The 20,383-nt window shown below is 41.9% G+C and overlaps 1 protein-coding gene across 3 annotated transcripts in view; it reads left to right on the plus strand.

The window, feature by feature from the left end:
- The window catches only part of LHCGR (luteinizing hormone/choriogonadotropin receptor), a 63,759-nt gene extending 43,425 nt beyond the window's left edge, over positions 1-20,334 (plus strand). Inside the window, exons 9-11 of one of the 3 annotated variants that reach the window (XM_065890990.1) lie at positions 2,610-2,795; positions 6,065-6,145; positions 19,001-20,334. In XM_065890990.1, coding sequence (XP_065747062.1) covers positions 2,610-2,795; positions 6,065-6,145; positions 19,001-20,153 — 1,420 coding nt within the window. In that variant the 3' untranslated portion in view covers positions 20,154-20,334. The remainder of the gene's footprint in view (positions 1-2,609; positions 2,796-6,064; positions 6,146-19,000) is intronic. The other 2 variants (XM_065890992.1, XM_065890991.1) reach the window with 2 other exon arrangements.
- The last annotated feature ends 49 nt before the right edge of the window (positions 20,335-20,383 follow it).

A 20,383-nucleotide genomic window follows, 5' to 3' on the forward strand; every position in this document is an offset into this window, starting at 1 on the left:
ATAGTGAGCAGTGTAACCCAGTTCATTTGTTTGTTTATTCATTCATTCACTGATTTATCCAGTAACTGTAAGTCCACACTATGTGCCGGGCACTGGATTAGACATCAGGGAAGCAGCAGAGAAGAAGAAAAGACAAACGTCTCTGCCTTCACAGAGTGGGGAAGACAGACAAGGATCAAATGAGTAAAGAAAATATGTAGTATTCCAGATGGCCGTGGAGGAGAAAACTTCAGGTGGCTGGGCAAAAGGAGTTCTAGGGAGGGAGCTAGCATCTTAAGGAGGATGGTCAGGCAAGACTGTCCTGAACAAGTGTTATTTAAGCAAATAAAAGAAGTGAGGGAGCAAGTTGTGTGGGTATCGGTAGGAAGAGCATTCCAGGTGCAGGGAACTAAGCAGGAGGCCAGTGTGGCAGAGTGAGCCAGGAAGAGGGGCCTAGAACAGAAGGACCGAGAGATGGCGAAAGCCAGGTTATGAGGCTTGTGGCTATTATAAGGACTTTGCCTGTTCTCTGAGTGAGGTGAGGGGGCTTTAGGGTTTTGATCAGGGGGAGGAATGAACCGACCCAGGTATTCTTTATACCCTAGCTCCTGCCAGTATCCTGTCATGATTCTGTCTACTTTCTACAGCCCACCGAACTCTACTTCTTAGCCCCCTCCACTGTCATCTCCTGAGCATCTACTTCCTACCTCCTCTCTATCAACTCCCAACTCTGTCTACTGCCTACTTCTGCCACTGTCAACTCCTGACTTCGTCTAGCTCCTAGCTCTTGCCACTATCAACTCCTGTCACTACCCATTCTGACCCTGTCTACTTATTTCCTGCAGCCGTCAACCCCTGATTCTCTCTACATCCTAATTCCCACCAGTAAAACTCCTGACCTTCTCCACTTCCTAACTTCTGCCATCATCAATCCTAACTCCTCTCTCTTCTCCACGCGACGTCATGATTTCTACTTACTCGTGGCTTCCACCTCCTCGTGCTTCCTGCCTACTGTTTTTTCTGCTGTCTCTCAGCTTCTGCCATCCTACCCTAGGGGTCCCTGTCTGTTATGTCTCATATTCAAAGTACACCAGACTCAGAATCTTACACATTGCTTGAATACTCTCCAGTCTAGCACACCCTATAGGCAGAGTTCTTACAGCAAACTGGTCACCTACTTGGGCACTGAATAGCTAAGGAGAGTTGCCTTTGGTCAGGCACAAGAACGAGTGAGTATGATCATAAGACACCCTGCACGACAGTCTTTGCTTGAAAACCTGCTTGGTCTGCCTGCTTAGAAATGACTGTGAGCCCGGTAGGCATCCACACTGACTTTTCCAGAACAGTGGGACCAGACCTAGGTCTCTTACTCTCCAAATAACTATTCTCATTATACCCTTAGGGCTTAAGTGATATCTAGAAGTGGTCCTTCCTTCCACACCCCCAAAATATTTCCCCCATGAGTCTCTCACTGAAACTGAAAATCAACCATCAGAGATTCACTCCTTTGTAATGAGATCTTGCCATTTCTAGAATCTTAATTTAAAATATTTTACCCCCACCAAAAAAAAAAAAAAAAATCACCAGGCCTGCAAAGAATCATGTGGTCAATCCCTAATACATCTAAGATAATAACTCTGTAAAGCAGAATGAGAACACTGGTTACGTAAATCAGTAAGGACACAAAAGCAATGAGTCTGCAGCCCCCGAGGCAAATTCTGCCACCTTGATTATTCCACCAAGGGCCTACACTAGTCATCATGCCACGTTGTCAAGTTCATCTGTCCATCAATCCCCTACTGAGCCCCTCCCATGAGATGGGCACTAAGTATTGGGTCAGTTTGCTGCAGGGGGCTATGCTCCTGGAAAACATTCACGGCAGCAGCCACTTAGAAGATAGGCAGAATTTTAAAATTCCCACTGACTCTTCCTCCTCACATTTAATTTGTTTGGAGTTTTCTTGGGCATTGCCTCGAGTCTAGAAAAGCTGAGGCATTCAGGACCTTGTGTGAAAAACCCGAGCTTTCCACACAGTTTTGCTTGCATGGCCGAGCGTTTGCTTGCTTTGGACTGATGAATCCAGCTTGCCTTTAGAGAAGGTAGAGGGTGGCTAAGGCCACACAGTGGCTCTGAATAGCGTAACTAGCCTGTGCTTCACGAAAACCTACCCTGCAGAACTTGATCAATCAAAGACCGAGGCATCTGAAGCCCTAACTGTTTCCCCCTGGAGTAGAGCACAAAAGCTGATGTCACTGCACGTGCCTGCTCTCTCTTAAAGCAAGTAGTTATTTCACTTCTGCTAAGTGGAGAGAGGTAGAGGGAGGGAGAGAGGGGGAGAAAGGAAGCAGCAGAGGGGAGAGAGAGAAGCTAATGAATGTATGACAGGTACGAGGAGTCAGACTCAGCCTTGAAAAGAATAATGGGGTACCTCTCAGAAAAAGAGACCACGTAGCTTTTTTGAATTCAGATATTAATGAGACTAACTGAAATGGAGAATGAGGGAGAAAGCAAGATGGAGAAAAGATTCCTCAGAACCTAGAAGGATACTATTGTTGAGAGGAAGTTTCATTCTATGAATCATACATGTTAAGTAAATAAATCAATAAACCTTTCTCCCTTTTACTTTTCAGGGATATTTCTTCCACTAAACTGCAGGCCCTGCCCAGCTATGGGCTGGAGTCCATTCAGACGCTAATTGCCACATCATCCTATTCTCTGAAAAGACTGCCCTCAAGAGAAACACTTACCAACCTCCTGGATGCCACGCTGACCTACCCCAGCCACTGCTGTGCTTTTAGAAACATGCCAACAAAAGAGTGAGTAAAAAACAAATGGTAAAGCCTGCCAAGCTGTGGCAGAAACTCAGATTCGAAAATAGTCAGCGGGTCGATGGCCCCCTGCCCCTTCACTCCCTGCCTTCTAGACCAGCTCCATAGTCATGGGGTCACTTTCAGACAGACCAGAAGAAAATGAACTGTCCTATGTCCTCCTGAAAACTGACTCCAAATAGTCGATTCAGCCTGCAGCTAGAAGACCCTCATAGCTTATTCTTAGCTAATTCAAAACTCTAGCCTTAAATCAGACGATAACTGCAGTTGCAAAATGGAGTACAAAACTGGTATCTCAAAGATCAACTAGCCCTAATCCTTATCAGAGAGCATCATTTCTAAAGAAGTGGAGGAAGTAGGCTCAGTAGGGTGAATTTTACCTAATGACCTAATCCTTAGTTTAAAAAAAAAAGAAAAGAAAACACTATAGAAGGTTTCCAGTGTTTGGTTTTTTTCTTGTTTTCTCAAGCTATTTCTCTCCCAACAGAAGACTATCTTCCATTACAGAACAGATTCCTAGCCCCCTAAGGATTAGCTTAGTGTGGGGACAGAAAAGGCACAAGCTCCTGGCTGGTTTGCGATCAGTGGGGGACATCTTTCTGATTCAACTAATTCATTTCAATCCAGAATGGAATGGCAGGGTGTGAAGGATTTCATTCTTTCCTTAAAGCACTGTTCTCCGGACTTTTTTTCTTTCTCACTGAAATGCATACTAAGAAATACTGTTTTTACATTGCAACCCAGTAAACACGACACATGTAACTGAAATAAAACAAAGCACTACTTAACTGTTTTACATGTGATCCACTGATATTCTCTTGTCTATTTTATTTCATGTTTTCTGCTTTTGATGCTAGTCTTGATTTACTTATTGTTTTCATGACCCACTAATGGGTCACAACTCACAGTTGGAAAAACGTCACCCTAAAAGGATATTATACAGCCTAAGCAGATATTCTCAATCAATTAATTAGATGAGGCACTAAGAGAGGGACACTAGAATGTCACTGTCTTAGAATCAACCTATTTATAATTAATCAACCAGCACGTGTTATCATCATACACCTACTTTGTGCCTTGCATAGGTAGGTGCAGTTCTACCTGAAGCTTTTGAGGTAACCAAGAAGACAGACCACTCACTGTGCTCAGAGAGCTATGCGCTATTAACTGCGCTTCAAAGAATATTAACTGAGTACTCGCCGTGTTCCAAACGCTATGCAAAAGTCTGAAGATACAAAGATGAGTAAGAGCTCATCCCAACCATCAGAGTCATAGGCAGCTGTCTGGGGACAACACACATGAGAGCCAATATTTAAGTCCAAGAAAACAAATGTTATGATAGAGCTGAGAACAGAACAGAGTACTCTGGGAGAACAGAGGGAGAATTTCTAAATGGCAGCAGGGCTTATGGAAGGCTTCCTGAGGAAGTGACTTCTGCTGAGCCCTGAAGAACAGACAGGAGTTAGCTAGACACGTGTGGGGAAAAGCATACCAAGAAGATGGAATAGCTTGTGTGAAGGCACAAAGGCAAGAGACAGTGGGATGAAAGTCATTCAGAAAAACTGAAACAAGAAGACTTATGGTTACATGGAGGAGGATGAGTGAGGAGAGGAGACCAGGGAGAAGCGGGCTATGATGGGCTCTGAGTACCAGGCCAAATTGTTTAGAGGACGGGGAACCACTGAAGAATTCAAAACAGAATTACTCAGATTTGCTTTTGTAAAGTATCACTCTGGCAGCAAGGTGGAGGATGGGCTGCAAGTGAGCAAGGCTGGTGAGAGAACAACTAAAACAAAGGATACAGATGCCGGTTTATGATAAAGCTGATTCTGGTCACCTCCACTTTTGTGGCAAAGAGGTCACATCACTTCTGAAATTACTGACATGTTAAAACTTTAGTTCAGGGTTTTTTTATTTCAGTAGATGAAAGAGACTACAACCTCTGGGTTAAGAAAACAAACAGCATTATGCAATTGTGGGCCAGTATCAAAGTGAGATGGGAATGCAGTCACACAGAGGTTCTCTTGATTGGAATTACAAGCTTCAACTGACTCCCTCTCTATCTCTAAAGCTAGAAACCTTGGATGTTAGTGAGGATGGAGAGCCTGAAGCTGGGTCAGTGGACTGTTTGTGCAAACTCTGGGTCACCCCTCTGCCCTGCAGCTGCTGTGTGGATAACGCACACAGCTGCCTAGGCAGATGGCCCCCAAACTCTCCTTGGTATCTATGATTAAAATTTCAAAAAAGATACAGTAGACAGAACCCAGTGCTATTATCTGAAGGCCAAGAACAACCACATTTCCTGTTAACTGTAGATTGGTTCACACAGAGTGTCTCTAAGTATCAGATACAGAGCCAGCATCGAACACACACACAATCTCTCTCTCTCACTCCCTCTCTCTCTCATGCAAAGTAACAAGCTGATTAATTTTTGAAAGTGAGTCCAGAAGCTCAGATAGTTCTTATATATTCTCCACCTTCCTGCTTTTACACAAAGGAACTGTCTTGTTCATCCTGGAGAAGAATAATACACAGAAATATGCATTCTGGATTGCCTCATTTCTCCTTCCTCCTCAGGAAAGGCTGAGGTTCGCACAGCCCGCTCTCCTTCCCGCTATTTCTTCACCCAGTTTTCCTTTGTTCCTCCCTTTGGTTTCATCTTAGGAATAATAGAAGTACAGCCTTCTTTTAATTTCTTGACATTTGCCCCTTTCCATAGGCTAAATTTCTTAGAGGGAAACATGAATGAATAGGGAGCACCCACATTATATTTCTGCACATAATCCAAAAAAGCAGAAAATTCACATCATAATGTCAGGTCCAGAATCTTCAAATCTTTACAAAAGAGATTCCCAGTTGTAATTCAAAGCCATGAATTTTGAATGGTTATTTGTTCGTCGAGGCCGGTGCGGTGAGGAGAGCAGTGAGGAGCAAACCTTAATACACCACGAAGATAGCTTTAAATGAGCATTGAAAAATCCATGATTCAATGTGATACATTTAAGTTTTTTTCATCTCCAGAGCCCACACAAAAAACTTAGCATTCAAAAGCACCTTATCTAAGCTGGAAGCACGCTAATGATAATTCAGAAGCCTTTACTCTCTCCCAGGAAGCGTTTCAGATAGGACAATGGTGCAGAACACGAGGCTGATGTAATAAGTAGAGAATTTGGATGAACAAAGCATAAATAGACATGATCAGGTTTAGTTTAAAAACCAAAAGCTCAACTGTGGTTGTTTGTTTTTACCTCTTTCAGGCAGAATTTTTCATTTTCCATTTTTAAAAACTTTTCCAAACAATGTGAAAGCACAGCAAGGAGACCAAATAATGAAACACTGTAAGTATTTGCATGCAAAGAAACTCGGGAAGCCATGTCTCATTCTGCGTGCATCTTATTATTATCAGTGCCAAAGATTTCTTTTTTATATATAACATCTTTATTGGGGTATAATTGCTTTACAATGGAGTGTTAGTTTCTGCTGTATAACAAAGTGAATCAGCTATACGTATACATATATCTCCATATCCTCTCCCTCTTACATCTCCCTCCCACCCTCCCTATCCCACCCCTCTAGGTGGTCACAAAACACCGAGCTGATCTCTCTGTGCTATGTGACTGCTTCCCACTAGCTATCTATTTTACATTTGGTAGTGTATATAGGTCCATGCCACTCTCTCACTTCGACCCAGCTTACCCTTCCCCCTCCCCGTGTCCTCAAGTCCATTCTCTACCTCTGTGTCTCTATTCCTGTCCTGCCCCTATGTTCTTCAAAACATTTTTTTTTTAGATTCCATATATATATGTTAGCATACGGTATTCGTTTTTCTCTTTCCAACTTACTTCACTCCGTATGACAGTCTCTAGGTCCATCCACCTCAATACAAATAACTCAGTTTTGTTTCCCTTTATGGCGGAGTAATATTCCAGTGTACATAAGTGCCACATCTTCTTTATCCATTCATCTGTCGATGGACACTTAGGGTGTTTCCATGTCCTGGCTATTGTAAATAGAGCTACAATGAACATTGTGGTACATGACTCTTTTTGAACTATGATTTTCTCAGGGTATATTCCCAGTAGTGGGATGGCGGGGTCATATGATAGTCCTATTTTTAGTTTTTAAAGGAACCTCCATACTGTTCTGCATAGTGGCTGTATCAATTTACATTCCCACCAACAGTGCAAGAGGGTTCCCTTTTCTCCACACCCTCTCCAGTATTTATCGTTTGTAGACTTTTTGATAATGGCCACTCTGACTGGTGTGAGGTGATACCTCATTGTAGTTTTGACTTTCATTTCTCTAATGATTAGTGATGTTGAGCATCCTTTCATGTGTTTGTTGGCAATCTGTATGTCTTTGTTGGAGAAATGTCGATTTAGGTCTCCGGCTCATTTTTGGATTGGGTAGTTTGTTTTTTTGATATTGAGCTGCATGAGCTGCTTGTATATCTTGGAGATTAATCCTTTGTCAGTTGCTTTGTTTGCAAATATTTTCTCCCATTCTGAGGGTTGCCTTTTCGTCTTGTTTATGGTTTCCCTTGCTGTACAAAAGCTTTTAAGTTTCATTAGGTCCCATTTGTTTATTTTTGTTTTTATTTCCATTTCTCTAGGAGGTGGGTCAAAAGGATCTTGCTGTGATTTATGACATAGAGTGCTGTACCTATGTTTTCCTCTAAGAGTTTTATAGTGTCTGTCCATACATTTAGGTCTTTAATCAACTTTGAGTTTATTTTTGTGTATGGTGTTAGGAAGTATTCTAATTTCATTCTTTTACATGTAGCTGTCCAGTTTTCCCAGCACCACTTATCGAAGAGGCTGTCTTTTCTCCATTGTATATTCTTGCCTCCTTTATCAAAGATAAGGTGACCATATGTGCATGATTTTATCTCTGGGCTTTCTATCCTGTTCCATTGATCTCTATTTCTGTTTTTGTGCCAGTACCATATGGTCTTGATTACTATAGCTTTGTAGTATAGTCTGAAATCAGGGAGCCTGATTCCTCCAGCTCCATTTCTCTTTCTCAAGATTGCTTTGCCTATTCGTGGTCTTTTGTGTTTCCATACAAATTGTAAAATTTTTTGTTCTACTTCTGTGAAAAATGTCATTCATAGTTTGAAAGGTTTATTGCTAGGTATTTTATTCTTTTTGTTGCAGTGGTAATTGGTAGTGGAATGCAAGAGATTTCTGTGCATTAATTTTGTATCATGATACGTTACCAAATTCATTGATTAGCTCTAGTAGTTTTCTGGTAGCATCTTTAGGATTCTCTATGTATAGTATCATGTCATCTGCAATGACAGTTTTACTTCTTTTCCTATTTGGAAAAGTTTTATTTCTTCTTTTCCTATTTGCACAGTTTTACTTCTTCTTTTCCTATTTGGATTCCTTTTATTTCTTTTTCCTCTCTGATTGCTGTGGCTAAAACTTCCAAAACTATGTTGAATACTAGTGGTGAGAGTGGGCAACCTTATTTTGTTCCTGATCTTAGTGGAAATGGTTTCAGTTTTTCACCATTGAGAACGATGTTGGCTGTGGGTTTGTCATATATGGGCTTTATTATGTTGAGGTAAGTTCCCTCTATGCCTACTTTCTGGAGAGTTTTTATCATAAATGGGTGTTGAATTTTGTAAAAAGCTTTTCCTGTATCTATTGAGATGATCATATGGTTTTGCTCCTTCAATTTGATCATATGGTTTTTCTCCTTCAATATGTTAATATGGTTTATCACATTGATTGATTTGCGTATATTGAAGAATCCCTGCATTCCTGGGATAAACCCCACTGGATCATGGTGTATGATGCTTTTAATGTGCTGTTGGATTCTGTGTGCTAGTATTTTGTTGAGGATTTTTGCATCTATGTTCATCAGTGATATTGGCCTGTAGTTTTCTTTTTTTGTGACATCTTTGTCTGGTTTTGGTATCAGGGTGATGGTGGCCTAGTAGAATGAGTTTAGGAGTGTTCCTCCCTCTGCTGTATTTTGGAAGAGTTTGAGAAGGATAAGTGTTAGCTCTTCTCTAAATGTTTGATAGAATTTGCCTGTGAAGCCATCTGGTCCTGGGCTTTTGTTTGTTTGAAAATTATTAATCACAGTATCAATTCCACTGCTTGTGATTGGTCTGTTTATATTTTCTATTTCTTCTTGGTTCAGTCTCGGAAGGTTGTGCTTTCCTAAGAATTTGTCCATTTCTTCCAGGCTGTCCATTTTATTGGCATATAGTTGCTTGTACTAATCTCTCATAATCCTTTGTATTTCTGCAGTGTCAGTTGCTACTTCTCCTTTTCACTTCTAATTCTATTGATTTGAGTCTTCTCCCTTTTTTTCTTCATGAGTCTGGCTAATGGTTTATCAATTTTGTTTATCTTCTCAAGGAACCAGATTTTACTTTTATTGATCTTTGCTATCATTTCCTTCATTTCTTTTTCATTTATTTCTGATCTGATCTTTATGATTTCTTTCCTTCTGCTAACTTTGGGGGTGTTTTTGTTCTTCTTTCTCTAATTGCTTTAGGTGCAAGGTTAGGTTAATTTGAGATGTTTCTTGTTTCTTGAGGTAGGATTGTATTGCTATAAACTTCCCTCTTAGAACTGCTTTTGCTGCATCCCATAGGTTTTGGGTCATCGTGTTTTCATTGTCATTTGTTTCTAGGTATTTTTTGATTTCCTCTTTGATTTCTTCAGTGATCTCTTGGTTATTTAGCAGCATATTGTTTAGTCTCCATGTGTTTGTATTTTTTACAGATTTTTTTTCCTGTAATTGATACCCAGTCTCCTAGCGTTGTGGTCGGAAAAGATACTTGATACAATTTCAATATTCTTAAATTTACGAAGGCTTGATCTGTGACCCAAGATATGATCTATTCTGGAGAATGTTCCATGATCACTTGAGAAGGGACTCTATTCTGTTGGTTTTGTATGGAATGTCCTATAAATATCAATGAAATCCATCTTGTTTAATGTATCATTTAAAGCTTGTGTTTCCTTATTTATTTTCATTTTGGATGATCTGTCCACTGGTGAAAGTGGGGTGTTAAAGTCCCCTACTATGATGGTGTTACTGTCGATTTCCCCTTTTATGACTGTTAGCATTTGCCTTATGTATTGAGGTGCTCCTATGTTGGGTTCATAAATTTTTACAATTGTTATATATTCTTCTTGGATTGATCCCTTGATCATGATGTAGTGTCCTTCTTTGTCTCTCGTAATAGTCTTTGTTTTAAAGTCTACTTTGTCTGATATGAGAATTGCTCCTCCAGCTCTCTTTTGATTTCCACTTGCATGACTATCTTTTTCCATCCCCTCACTTTCAGTCTGTATGTGTCCCTAGGTCTGAAGTGGGTCTCTTGTAGACAGCATAAATACAGGTCTTGTTTTTGTATCCATTCAGCCAGTCTATGTCGTTTGGTAGGAACATTTAATCCATTTACATTTAAGGTAGTTATCAATACGTATGTTCCTATGACCATTTTCTTAATTGTTTTGGGTTTGTTATTGTAGGTCTTTTCCTTCTCTTGTGTTTCCTGCCTAGAGAAGTTCCTTTAGCATTTGTTGTAAAGCTGGCTTGGTGGTGCTGAATTCTCATAGCTTTTGCTTATCTGTAAGGGTTTTAATTTCTCTGTCAAATCTGAATGAGATCCTTGCTGGGTAGAGTAATCTTGGATGTAGGTTTTTCCCTTTCATCACTTTAAATATGTCCTGCCACACCCTTCTGGCTTGCAGTGTTTCTGCTGAAAGATCAGCTGTTAACCTTACGGGGATTCCCTTGTATATTATTTGTTGTTTTTCCCTTGCTGCTTTTAATATTGTTTCTTTGTATTTAACTTTTGATAGTTTGATTAATATGTGTCTTGGTGTGTTTCTCCTTGGATTTACCCTGCCTGTGACTCTCTTGCTTCCTGGACTTGACTGTTTCCTTTCCCATATTAGAGAAGTTTTCAATTATAATCTCTTCAAATATTTTCTCTGTCTCTTTCTTTTTCTCTTCTTCTTCTGGGACCCCTATAATATGAATGTTGGTGTATTTAATGTTGTCCCAGAGGTCTCTAAGACTGTCCTCAATTCTTTTCTTTCTTTTTTCTTTATTCTGCTCTGTGGTAGTTATTTCCACTATTTTATCTTCCCGGTCACTTATCCATTTTTCTGCCTCAGTTATTCTGCAATTGACTCATTCTAGAGAATTTTAAATTTCATTTATTGTATTGTTCATCATTGTTTGTTTGCTCTTTAGTTCTTCTAGGTCCTTGTTAAACATTTCTTGTATTTTCTCTATTCTATTTCCAAGATTTTCCCATCATCTTTACTATCATTACTCTGAATTCTTTTTCAGGTGGACTGCCTATTTCCTCTTCGTTTGGTCTGATGGGTTTTTACCTTGCTTCTTCATCTGCTGTATATTTCTCTGTCTTCCTATTTTGCTTAACTTACTGTGTTTGGGGTCTCCTTTTCGCAGGCTGCAGGTTTGCAGTTCCCGTTGTTTTTGGTGTCTGCCCCCAGTGGGTTAGTTTGGTTCTGTAGGTTGTGTAGGCTTTCTGGTGGAGGAGACTGGTGCCTGTGTTCTGGTGGATAAGGCTGGATCTTGTCTTTCTGGTGGGCAAGACAGTGTCCGGTGGTGTGTTTTGGGGCTTCTGTGAACTTAGTATGATTGTAGGCAGCCTCTCTGCTAATGGGTGGGGTTGTGTCCCTGTCTTGCTAGTTGTTTGGCATAGGATGTCCAGCACTAGAGCTTGCTGGTCGTTAAGTGGGGCTGGGTCTTAGCATTGATACAGAGATCTCTGGAAGTGCTCTCCCGGATTGATATTACGTGGGGCCGGGAGGTCTCTGGTGGACCAATGTCCCGAACTCGGCTCTCCCACCTCAGAGGCTCAGGCCTGACACCCAGCCGGAGCCCCAAGATCCTGTCAGCCACACGCCTCAGATAAAAGGGAGAAAAAAAAGAAAGAAAGAAAGAAAAAGAAAAAATAAAGTTATTAAAATTAAAAAATATTATTAAAATAAAAAAGTAATAAAAAGAAAGAAAAGAAAGAAGAGAGAAACCTAACCAGTAAACAAATCCACCAATGATAACAAGCACTAAAAACTATACTTAAAAAAAAGGACAGATGGGGCTTCCCTGGTGGCACAGTGGCTGGGAGTCCGCCTGCCGATGCAGGGGACACGGGTTTGTTCCCTGGTCCAGGAGGATCCCACATGCCATGGAGCGGCTAGGCCCATGAGCCATGGCTGCTAAGCCTGAGCGTCCGGAGCCTGTGCTCCGCAGCAGGAGAGGCCACAACAGTGACAGACCCACATACCACAAAAAAAAAAACAAAAAACAAAGATGGAACACTAGGACAAATGGTAAAAGCAAACCTATACAGACAAAATCACACAAAGAAGCATACATATAAACACTCACAAAAAGAGAAAAAGGAGGAAAAAATATATATATATACATATAAAAAAGTAAAGGAAGAGAGCAACCAAATCCATAAACAAATCTTCAATGATAATAAGCTCTAAATACCAGACTGAGATAAACATAAAACCAGAAACAAATTAGATGCAGAAAGCAAACCCCAAGTCTTCAGTTGATCCCAAAGTCCACTGGCTCAATTTTGGGATGATTCATTGCCTATTCAGGTATTCCAGAGATGCAGGGTACATCAAGTTGATTGTGGAGATTTAATCCACTGCTCCTGAGGCTGCCCAGAGAAATTTCCCTTTCTCTTCTTTGTTCGCACAGCTCTTGGGGTTCAGCTTTGGATTTTGCCCCGCCTCTGCATGTAGGTCACCCTCTGGTGTCTGTTCTTCGTCCAGACAGGAGGGGGTTAAAGGAACACTGACTAGGAGGCCCTGGCTCACTCAGGCCAGGGGGAGGGAGGGGTATGGAATGCGGGGTGAGCCTGTGGTGGCAGAGGCCGACGTGATGTTGCAACAGCCTGAGGTGCGCTGTGTGTTCTCCCGGGGAAGTCATTTCTGGATCACGGGACCCTGGCTGTGGTGGGCTGCACAGGCTCCCAGAAGCGGTGGTGTGGATAGTGACCTGTGTTTGCACACAGGCTTCTTGGTGGCTGCAGAAGCAGCCTTAGCGTCTCATGCCTGTCTCTGATGTCCACGCTGATAGCCGCGGCTCGTGCCCGTCTCTGGAGCTCCTTTAGGTGGTACTCCGAATCCGCTCTCCTTGCGCACCCCGAAACAATGGTCTCTTGTCTCTTAGGCAGTTCCAGGCTTTTTCCTGGACTCCCTCCCGGCTAGCTGTGGCATGCTAGTCCCCTTCAGGCTGTGTTCACACAGCCAACCCCAGTCCTCTCCCTGGGATCTGACTTCGGAAGCCCGAGCCTCAGCTCCCAGCCCACACCCACCCCAGCAGGTGAGCAGACAAGTCTCTCAGGCTGGTGAGTGCTGGTCGGCACCGATCCTCTGTGTGGGAATCTCTCTGCTTTGCCCTCTGCACCCCTGTTGCTATGCATTCCTCCGTGGCTCTGAAGCTTCCCCACTCCGCCACCACCCCGTCTCCGCCCACGAAGGGGCTTCCTAGTGTGTGGAAACTTTTCCTCCTTCACAGCTCCCTCCCAGAGGTGCAGGTCCCATCCCTATTCTTTGTCTCTGTTTTTTCTTTTTTCTTTTGCCCTACCCAGGTACGTGGGGGAGTTTCTTGCCTTTTGGGAAGCCTGAGGTCTTCTGCCAGCATTCAATAGGTGTTCTGTAGGAGTTTTTCCACATGTAGATGTATTTCTGACGTATTTGTGGGGAGGAAGGTGATCTCCATGTCTTACCCCTCTGCCATCTTGAAGGTCTCCCCCCAAGGATTTTCTTTTGATAAAAGTCTTGGTTGGGGGCATGTTTGCAAAGCATTTTTTATAGTTTTAAAATGGGGATTCTTTTGTGTGTTTTTTTGCAAGTGGCATCCAGTTGATCAATTATCTCTTTCAACTGGTTAAAAATAAATACTTTAAAAAAATATACCTAGGGCTTCCCTGGTGGCGCAGTGGTTGAGAGTCTGCCTGCCAGTGCAGGGGACACGGGTTCGTGCCCTGGTCCGGGAGGATCCCACAGGCCGCGGAGCGGCTGGGCCTGTGAGCCATGGCCGCTGAGCCTGCACATTTGGAGCCTGTGCTCCCCAACGGGAGAGGCCACAACAGTGAGAGGCCCGCGTACAGCAAAAAAAACAAAAAAACAAAAACATATTCATGCTACAGTTACATTAAATTCTCTTCAGGAATTAAAATTTTATTTGCAGGTATTTTGATGTCACTAAGAGCTTTTTTAATGATAGCCTCATTTGTAAGGATTTTCACTAGTCATGTGGTCAGCATTCCACAAAGATTAACTGATTGCAGGCACAGCTTCTACAAGTAGCCGCTTCCCTTCAAGGAGACTTGGGCCACCTTGATCATTATGCTCTGGAACTTAGAATTATTCAGACTTAACACTATCACTGACACACACTAGACAGGAGTTCCACTTCTATTCTACTGACTGATTTTTTTCAACATTTTTCAGCTGCTTTGGCACTTCACATACCTTAAAATGTAAAAGAGCATGCCTCAAAAGATAATCCCAGTGTCCCTATGCCACATTTACTGCAATTTAGAAGTTTTATTATTTCCCTTCCATTCCCATCCCCTCCCCCATGTCCTTCAGGCTACAAAACCAGATGCCCTTCTAAGATACCTTGCCAATCTCCATTCCCTCCTCTACATCTTTTTCTTTTCTTTTCTCTTTTTTTCCTATCAATCTGCAAGATATATAGAGTCAGCAGGGTAATATGATAGGAGGATCCTGGGCTTCGGAGCTCCTCAGAGTTGGATATGAATTCTTTTTTTTTTAAGATTTTTTTTTTTTTGATGTGGACCATTTTTAAAGTCTTTATTGAATTTGTTTCAATATTGCTTCTGTTTTATGTTTTGATTTTTGGCCACAAGGCATGTGGGATCTTAGCTCCTCGACCAGGGATCAACCCCATACCCCCTGCATTGGAAGGCAAAGTCTTAACCATTGGACCACCAGGGAAGTCCCATGGATATGAATTGTTGGCATTAATGTTCCTATAACACTAGGTATCCCTGGGCAGTACTTATCTTTTTTGAGACTTTTTTCCTTAACTGTAAGGGACAGCAGAAATATCATTTGGCTTTCAGAACCATGAGAGCGAAGGGAGCTTTTAAAGATTGTGACAGCATCGAGGGTACCTTATATTATAGCCTGTATTCTTCTTTTCTTTTTTCCTTCATTTAGGTCTGACACCAACTATCCTCGAGCGTTCCTTTTCCTCACCATTCCTACTTTTCTCTCAATACACTCTCCATCATCACCTTCCACATAACTCTTTTGCAACCATATGGCTTTTTTTTTTTTTCTCATTAATAGGAAACCACTTCTGGGTAGAGTCAATGGTACCATCAAGGGGTGTTATGGGGGAAGGGGAGACTTACTTCAGTCTCAGTAACCATCAGCCCCTACCACTCCATGCCATTCAAACTGAGCATCCAACCTTGAGTTTACTATGCTAACACTGTTTTAAAACAAGTCCTCTAATCTTCAGCATCCCCAAAACTACCTGAAATTAACACATAATCTAAGTAAAAAGAGCGTGTTCCCTGTGAAAGCATCTTGTGTGATAAGTCCCCTTCCTTCCCTTCCCACCAGATTGCTATTCCCGAGTCCCTGGAGTTTAGAAATTCTAGAGCCAGCCTCTAAATCTTATCTGCTCTCCCCAAGGTATTACGGTGCCCTTACTGCTATGGTTGGCCCCACTGTCCTCCTAAAATCCCTGTCTTTTCTCCTGCCTGTTGATTGTAACTGGAGCAATGGTGCTACTGCTTCTCCTTCCTCTGATTCAATATTGCTAAGCCCATCCAAGTCCATTCACACTCCCTGCACAGCCTTCAGTACTAAAGACAGCTCCATGCTGGGTTTTGTCAACAGTCATGTTGTTGCCCTCAGGAGCCATCCCAGGACACATGTTAAGTAGCAGCAGGTAGGTTTTTGGTCTGAAGACAAACCACCAAGGAGAAGAATTGCTAGACGTGCGCCCAGTAGGGCAAAACAAGAAAGAGCAAGGGACCAGGGGAATGGGAAAGGGAACTTTTTTTTTTTAATTTATTTATCTATTTTTGGCTGTGTTGGGTCTTCGTTGCTGCGCACAGGCTTTCTCTAGTTGCAGCGAGCGGGGGCTACTCTTCATTGCGGTGCGCGGGCTTCTCATTGTGGTGGCTTCTCTTGTCGCGGAGCACGGGCTCTAGGCGCGCAGGTGTCAGTAGTTGTGGCATGCGGGCTCAGTAGTTGTGGCTCACAGGCTCTAGAGTGCAGGCTCGGTAGTTGTGGCCCACAGGCTTAGTTGCTCTGCAGCATGTGGGATCTTCCCAGACCGGGGCTCAAAGCCGCGTCCCCTGCATTGGCAGGCGGATTCTTAACCACTGCGCCACCAGGGAAATCCAAGGGAACATGTTTGACCTCTCAGTGATACAAGTTTATTCAGAAATCATGGCAGAATTTTTAGTGGCTTTGAATTAGTGCTTCTAATAGCAGCTGAAGTAGTTCTAACAAGGGGAAAGTAGTAAGGGAAACTAAAGCGGCAATAGTTGGGAAGTTTTCATCTGATTAAATATAAAGGCTATTATTTTGTAGGAATCATCTGGGGAACTTGCTTAAAATGCAGATTCCTGGGCTCTGTCCCTGGAGAGTTAGATTCAGGGTCTGAAGTAAAGCCAGGAATCTTCATTGTAACAAAGACTCTGGTGATTCTGATGCAGGTGGTCCAAGGACCACACCTTGAAAAATACTGACTGAGAGATAGTGAAGCAGAAGAAAGGCCCCTGGACTATGCATAGGAAGACCTAGCATTGCCACTAGTGCCTAGTGCTGAGGGACCTGAGGCAAGTCACTAACCTCCTTTAATCTTGGTCTCCTTACCAATAAAATGAAGGGTTCAATGAGCTGGTCTTTAAGGACCTTGCCAATGGTAAGAAAAAACCTATTTTCTCTCATCATTCTTATAACCACCATATCTCTTTAAAGATTTAAAAATTAGGTAATTATGCTGATGTGAATGAGGACAAACTGTGCTACTTACATTTAATAATAAAACAAGTGAGGTTCCTATGCGGTCTCCTGTGTGTGGCAGCAGTACTTCTCCAGTTCCAGTGTGGTTTCTATGATATGCTAGCACGTTTTTGGAGTCCCCAGTCATAGATTTCTTTTCCATTTTTTTTTTTAAATGTGTTTCTTCCCTTAGGTAATTGTATTGCTCAAATATATCATTTTATCCACTCACTGTATTAGGTACACACTTCCTTCTACAGAAAATGAGAAGCTAAGTTTTAAGACTAGAGAAAAATGCTCTTTTAATGTGTGAGGAACTCTAAGGTGAAATACATATTTGTAATGGCCCTGACAGAAAAATTATGCCCCTTTCTCCACCTCCCAAGATTGTATTAGCCGACTGTGGGCAAAGAGAAAATTTGTTAAGCCTACATGCATCATACTGTATCATTCATTGTCTCTGTATCCTCTCAATTCCTTTCCAAGCCAGCATCACCCTGGTTTATTCATTCCACAAACATTTATTGAATGGATAGCTCAACATTTATTGAGCTAAAACTATGTGAGGCACTGAGATTTTAGACATAAATAAGACCTAATCCCCTGACTTCGAGGCTATTAAAGAATAGCCTCACAGACTATGAAAGAAGACATGCATCATCACATAATGGCAATCTAGTTTGAGAATTACAATAGTACTTAAGTGCAGTCATGGCTGAGAGAAGGGGTGATGAACTCCTTAGAGGTGTAGAGGAAAGGCTTCATAGAGATGCTTATCTTTGAAGATCAGGAGGAATTCTCCAGAGAAATGAGGAAAGAAAGGGAAGAAGAAACAGCACACTCAAATACAAAGGGATGAAACAGTAGAACTTATTCTGAGAGCCACATGTCGTTTCATGTGACCAAAGGGTTGGTTGCACAGGGGATTTGCAAGAGATAATTATGAGACTCTCTAACAGTCACTGAGCACTTGATAGGTGTCAGGCATTATCCTGAACAATCTACATGTGTTAATACATTTAATCCTTAGCACAACCCTAATGAGGGAGGTATGATTATTATCCCTACTTGGCAAATGAAGAATCTGAGGTACAGAGATGTTAAAATAACTCTCCCAGGTTTACACAGCCAGTAAAAGCTGGAACCCAGGCAGTCTTGCTTTAGAGCCCATGTCCTGCACTGTGCAGCACGACTGCTTCTTAGAAATGAGACTGGAGAAGGAGAAAGGACGAAGATCAAGGAGAGACTTAGAGGTCATCACAAGGAGTCTGGAGTTTATCCCCTAGCCAATGAGAATCTAGGAAATGTTTGAATTAATATATTTGTGCGTAAGAAAGGCCATACAGAAGGAATATACAGATGCACTAGAAGAGGGCTAAAACTAGAGGAAGGATGCCAGGAAGAAAACTAATGTAATTGTCCCTTAAGAGAAAATGAAAATCTGAACTCAAGCAGTAGCCAGTGTGGTTGGGAGTAAGGGAGTGGCGGAGGTGGGACTATTCCTTCTCTAGGGACAGAGCCCCTCTTCAATCCACTCTCTGAATTTGACTCATACTGTAAGAAATATCTATTTAAAACTATTTCTTCCTATTGTTCATGACTCTATTCTTCCTCTGCTCCTAAATTTCTATCGAGCAACCTACCCTTGGTTTCTATTTCTCAACTGGCCTATCTGACTAGCCAGGGACTTAAGTGCAAGCGTGTCCTTCAGTAGCTGGTGATCTTTAACGATGTGAGCCTTCCAATCCCATTTGTGTTCTACTACAGACAGACAGCTTGGTAACAGTTTGGTTGACAACTAAAGGAGATAAATAGTTAAGAAAATGTCAAGAAAGGGTTCTTTTACATTGAGCAAGCAAGATTATGTCTCTAGATTTGTTTTCCAAAGAAAATCATCCTCTGCAAACAGCTTCATTAAGTCTTTGCATCATTGTGTAAAATCTACATATTAAAAAAAAAGTCTAAATGGCTTTTCATTCCCTTCTTAAGGAAATCCTACATCAATTCCGAGTTCTCAGATAAATAAATGTAAGACTAAGGCTGTTGTGACTTTGTTTGCTTTTTGTTTATTTCCCTTAAAAAAACACTACGGATGATTGCTGAATATTTTCAATACCCAGAATCATAAAAAGTCTAAGTTTACATTGAGCCAAACTATTCTTCTTACAGTTATTCTGCCATCTTTGCTGAGAGCGAACTGAGTGGCTGGGATTATGACTATGGTTTCTGCTTACCCAAGACACTCCAATGTGCTCCTGAACCAGATGCTTTTAATCCCTGTGAAGATATTATGGGCTATGACTTCCTTAGAGTACTGATTTGGCTGATTAATATTTTAGCCATCACGGGAAATGTGACTGTCCTCTTTGTTCTCCTGACCAGTCGTTATAAACTGACAGTGCCCCGCTTTCTCATGTGCAACCTCTCCTTTGCAGACTTCTGCATGGGGCTCTACCTGCTACTCATTGCCTCAGTTGATGCCCAAACCAAAGGCCAGTATTATAACCATGCCATAGATTGGCAGACAGGGAGTGGATGTAGCGCTGCTGGCTTCTTCACCGTATTTGCGAGTGAACTTTCCGTCTACACCCTCACAGTCATCACACTAGAAAGATGGCACACCATCACCTATGCTATTCAGCTGGACCAAAAGCTGCGATTAAAACATGCTATTCCGATTATGCTTGGAGGATGGCTCTTTTCTACTCTAATCGCCATGTTGCCTCTTGTGGGTGTCAGCAGTTACATGAAGGTCAGCATTTGCCTCCCCATGGATGTGGAAACCACTCTCTCACAGGTCTACATATTAACCATGCTGATGTTCAACGTGGTGGCCTTCATCATCATCTGTGCTTGCTACATTAAAATTTATTTTGCAGTTCAAAATCCGGACCTGATGGCTACTAACAAAGATACAAAGATTGCTAAGAAAATGGCAGTCCTCATCTTCACCGATTTCACCTGCATGGCACCAATCTCTTTCTTTGCCATCTCAGCTGCCTTCAAAGTGCCCCTTATTACAGTAACCAACTCTAAGGTTTTACTGGTTCTTTTTTATCCTGTCAATTCGTGTGCCAATCCGTTTCTGTACGCAATTTTCACAAAGGCATTCCGAAGGGATTTCTTTCTGTTGCTGAGCAAATTTGGCTGCTGTAAATATCGAGCTGAACTTTATAGGAGGAAGGATTTTTCAGCTTATACCTCCAACTGCAAAAATGGCTTCACTGGATCAAATAAGCCTTCCCAGTCTACCCTGAAAGTGACCACATTACAATGTCAATATTCAGCGGTCCTGGACAAGACTTGCTGTAAGGAGTGTTAACTGTTATATCAGTAACCACATTACTGAATTATACTTAAATATGTTAAAAAATTATCTGTACCAGTAATTTTAACAAAGAGCTGATTTCAGGAAATTATGTTAGGCACATTAGGCAAAAAAAGACCTCTTCCTAGCTCAAAGTGTGGTCTATGACCATTGCCAGTCTAAAAACTATGCGTCACTGGCACATAACCATACAGAAGTTGAGAGTGTTTAGAAACTTTTACAGC

Source organism: Phocoena phocoena, chromosome 14 (assembly GCF_963924675.1).
Source record: "Phocoena phocoena chromosome 14, mPhoPho1.1, whole genome shotgun sequence".
Lineage (NCBI taxonomy): Eukaryota > Metazoa > Chordata > Mammalia > Artiodactyla > Phocoenidae > Phocoena > Phocoena phocoena.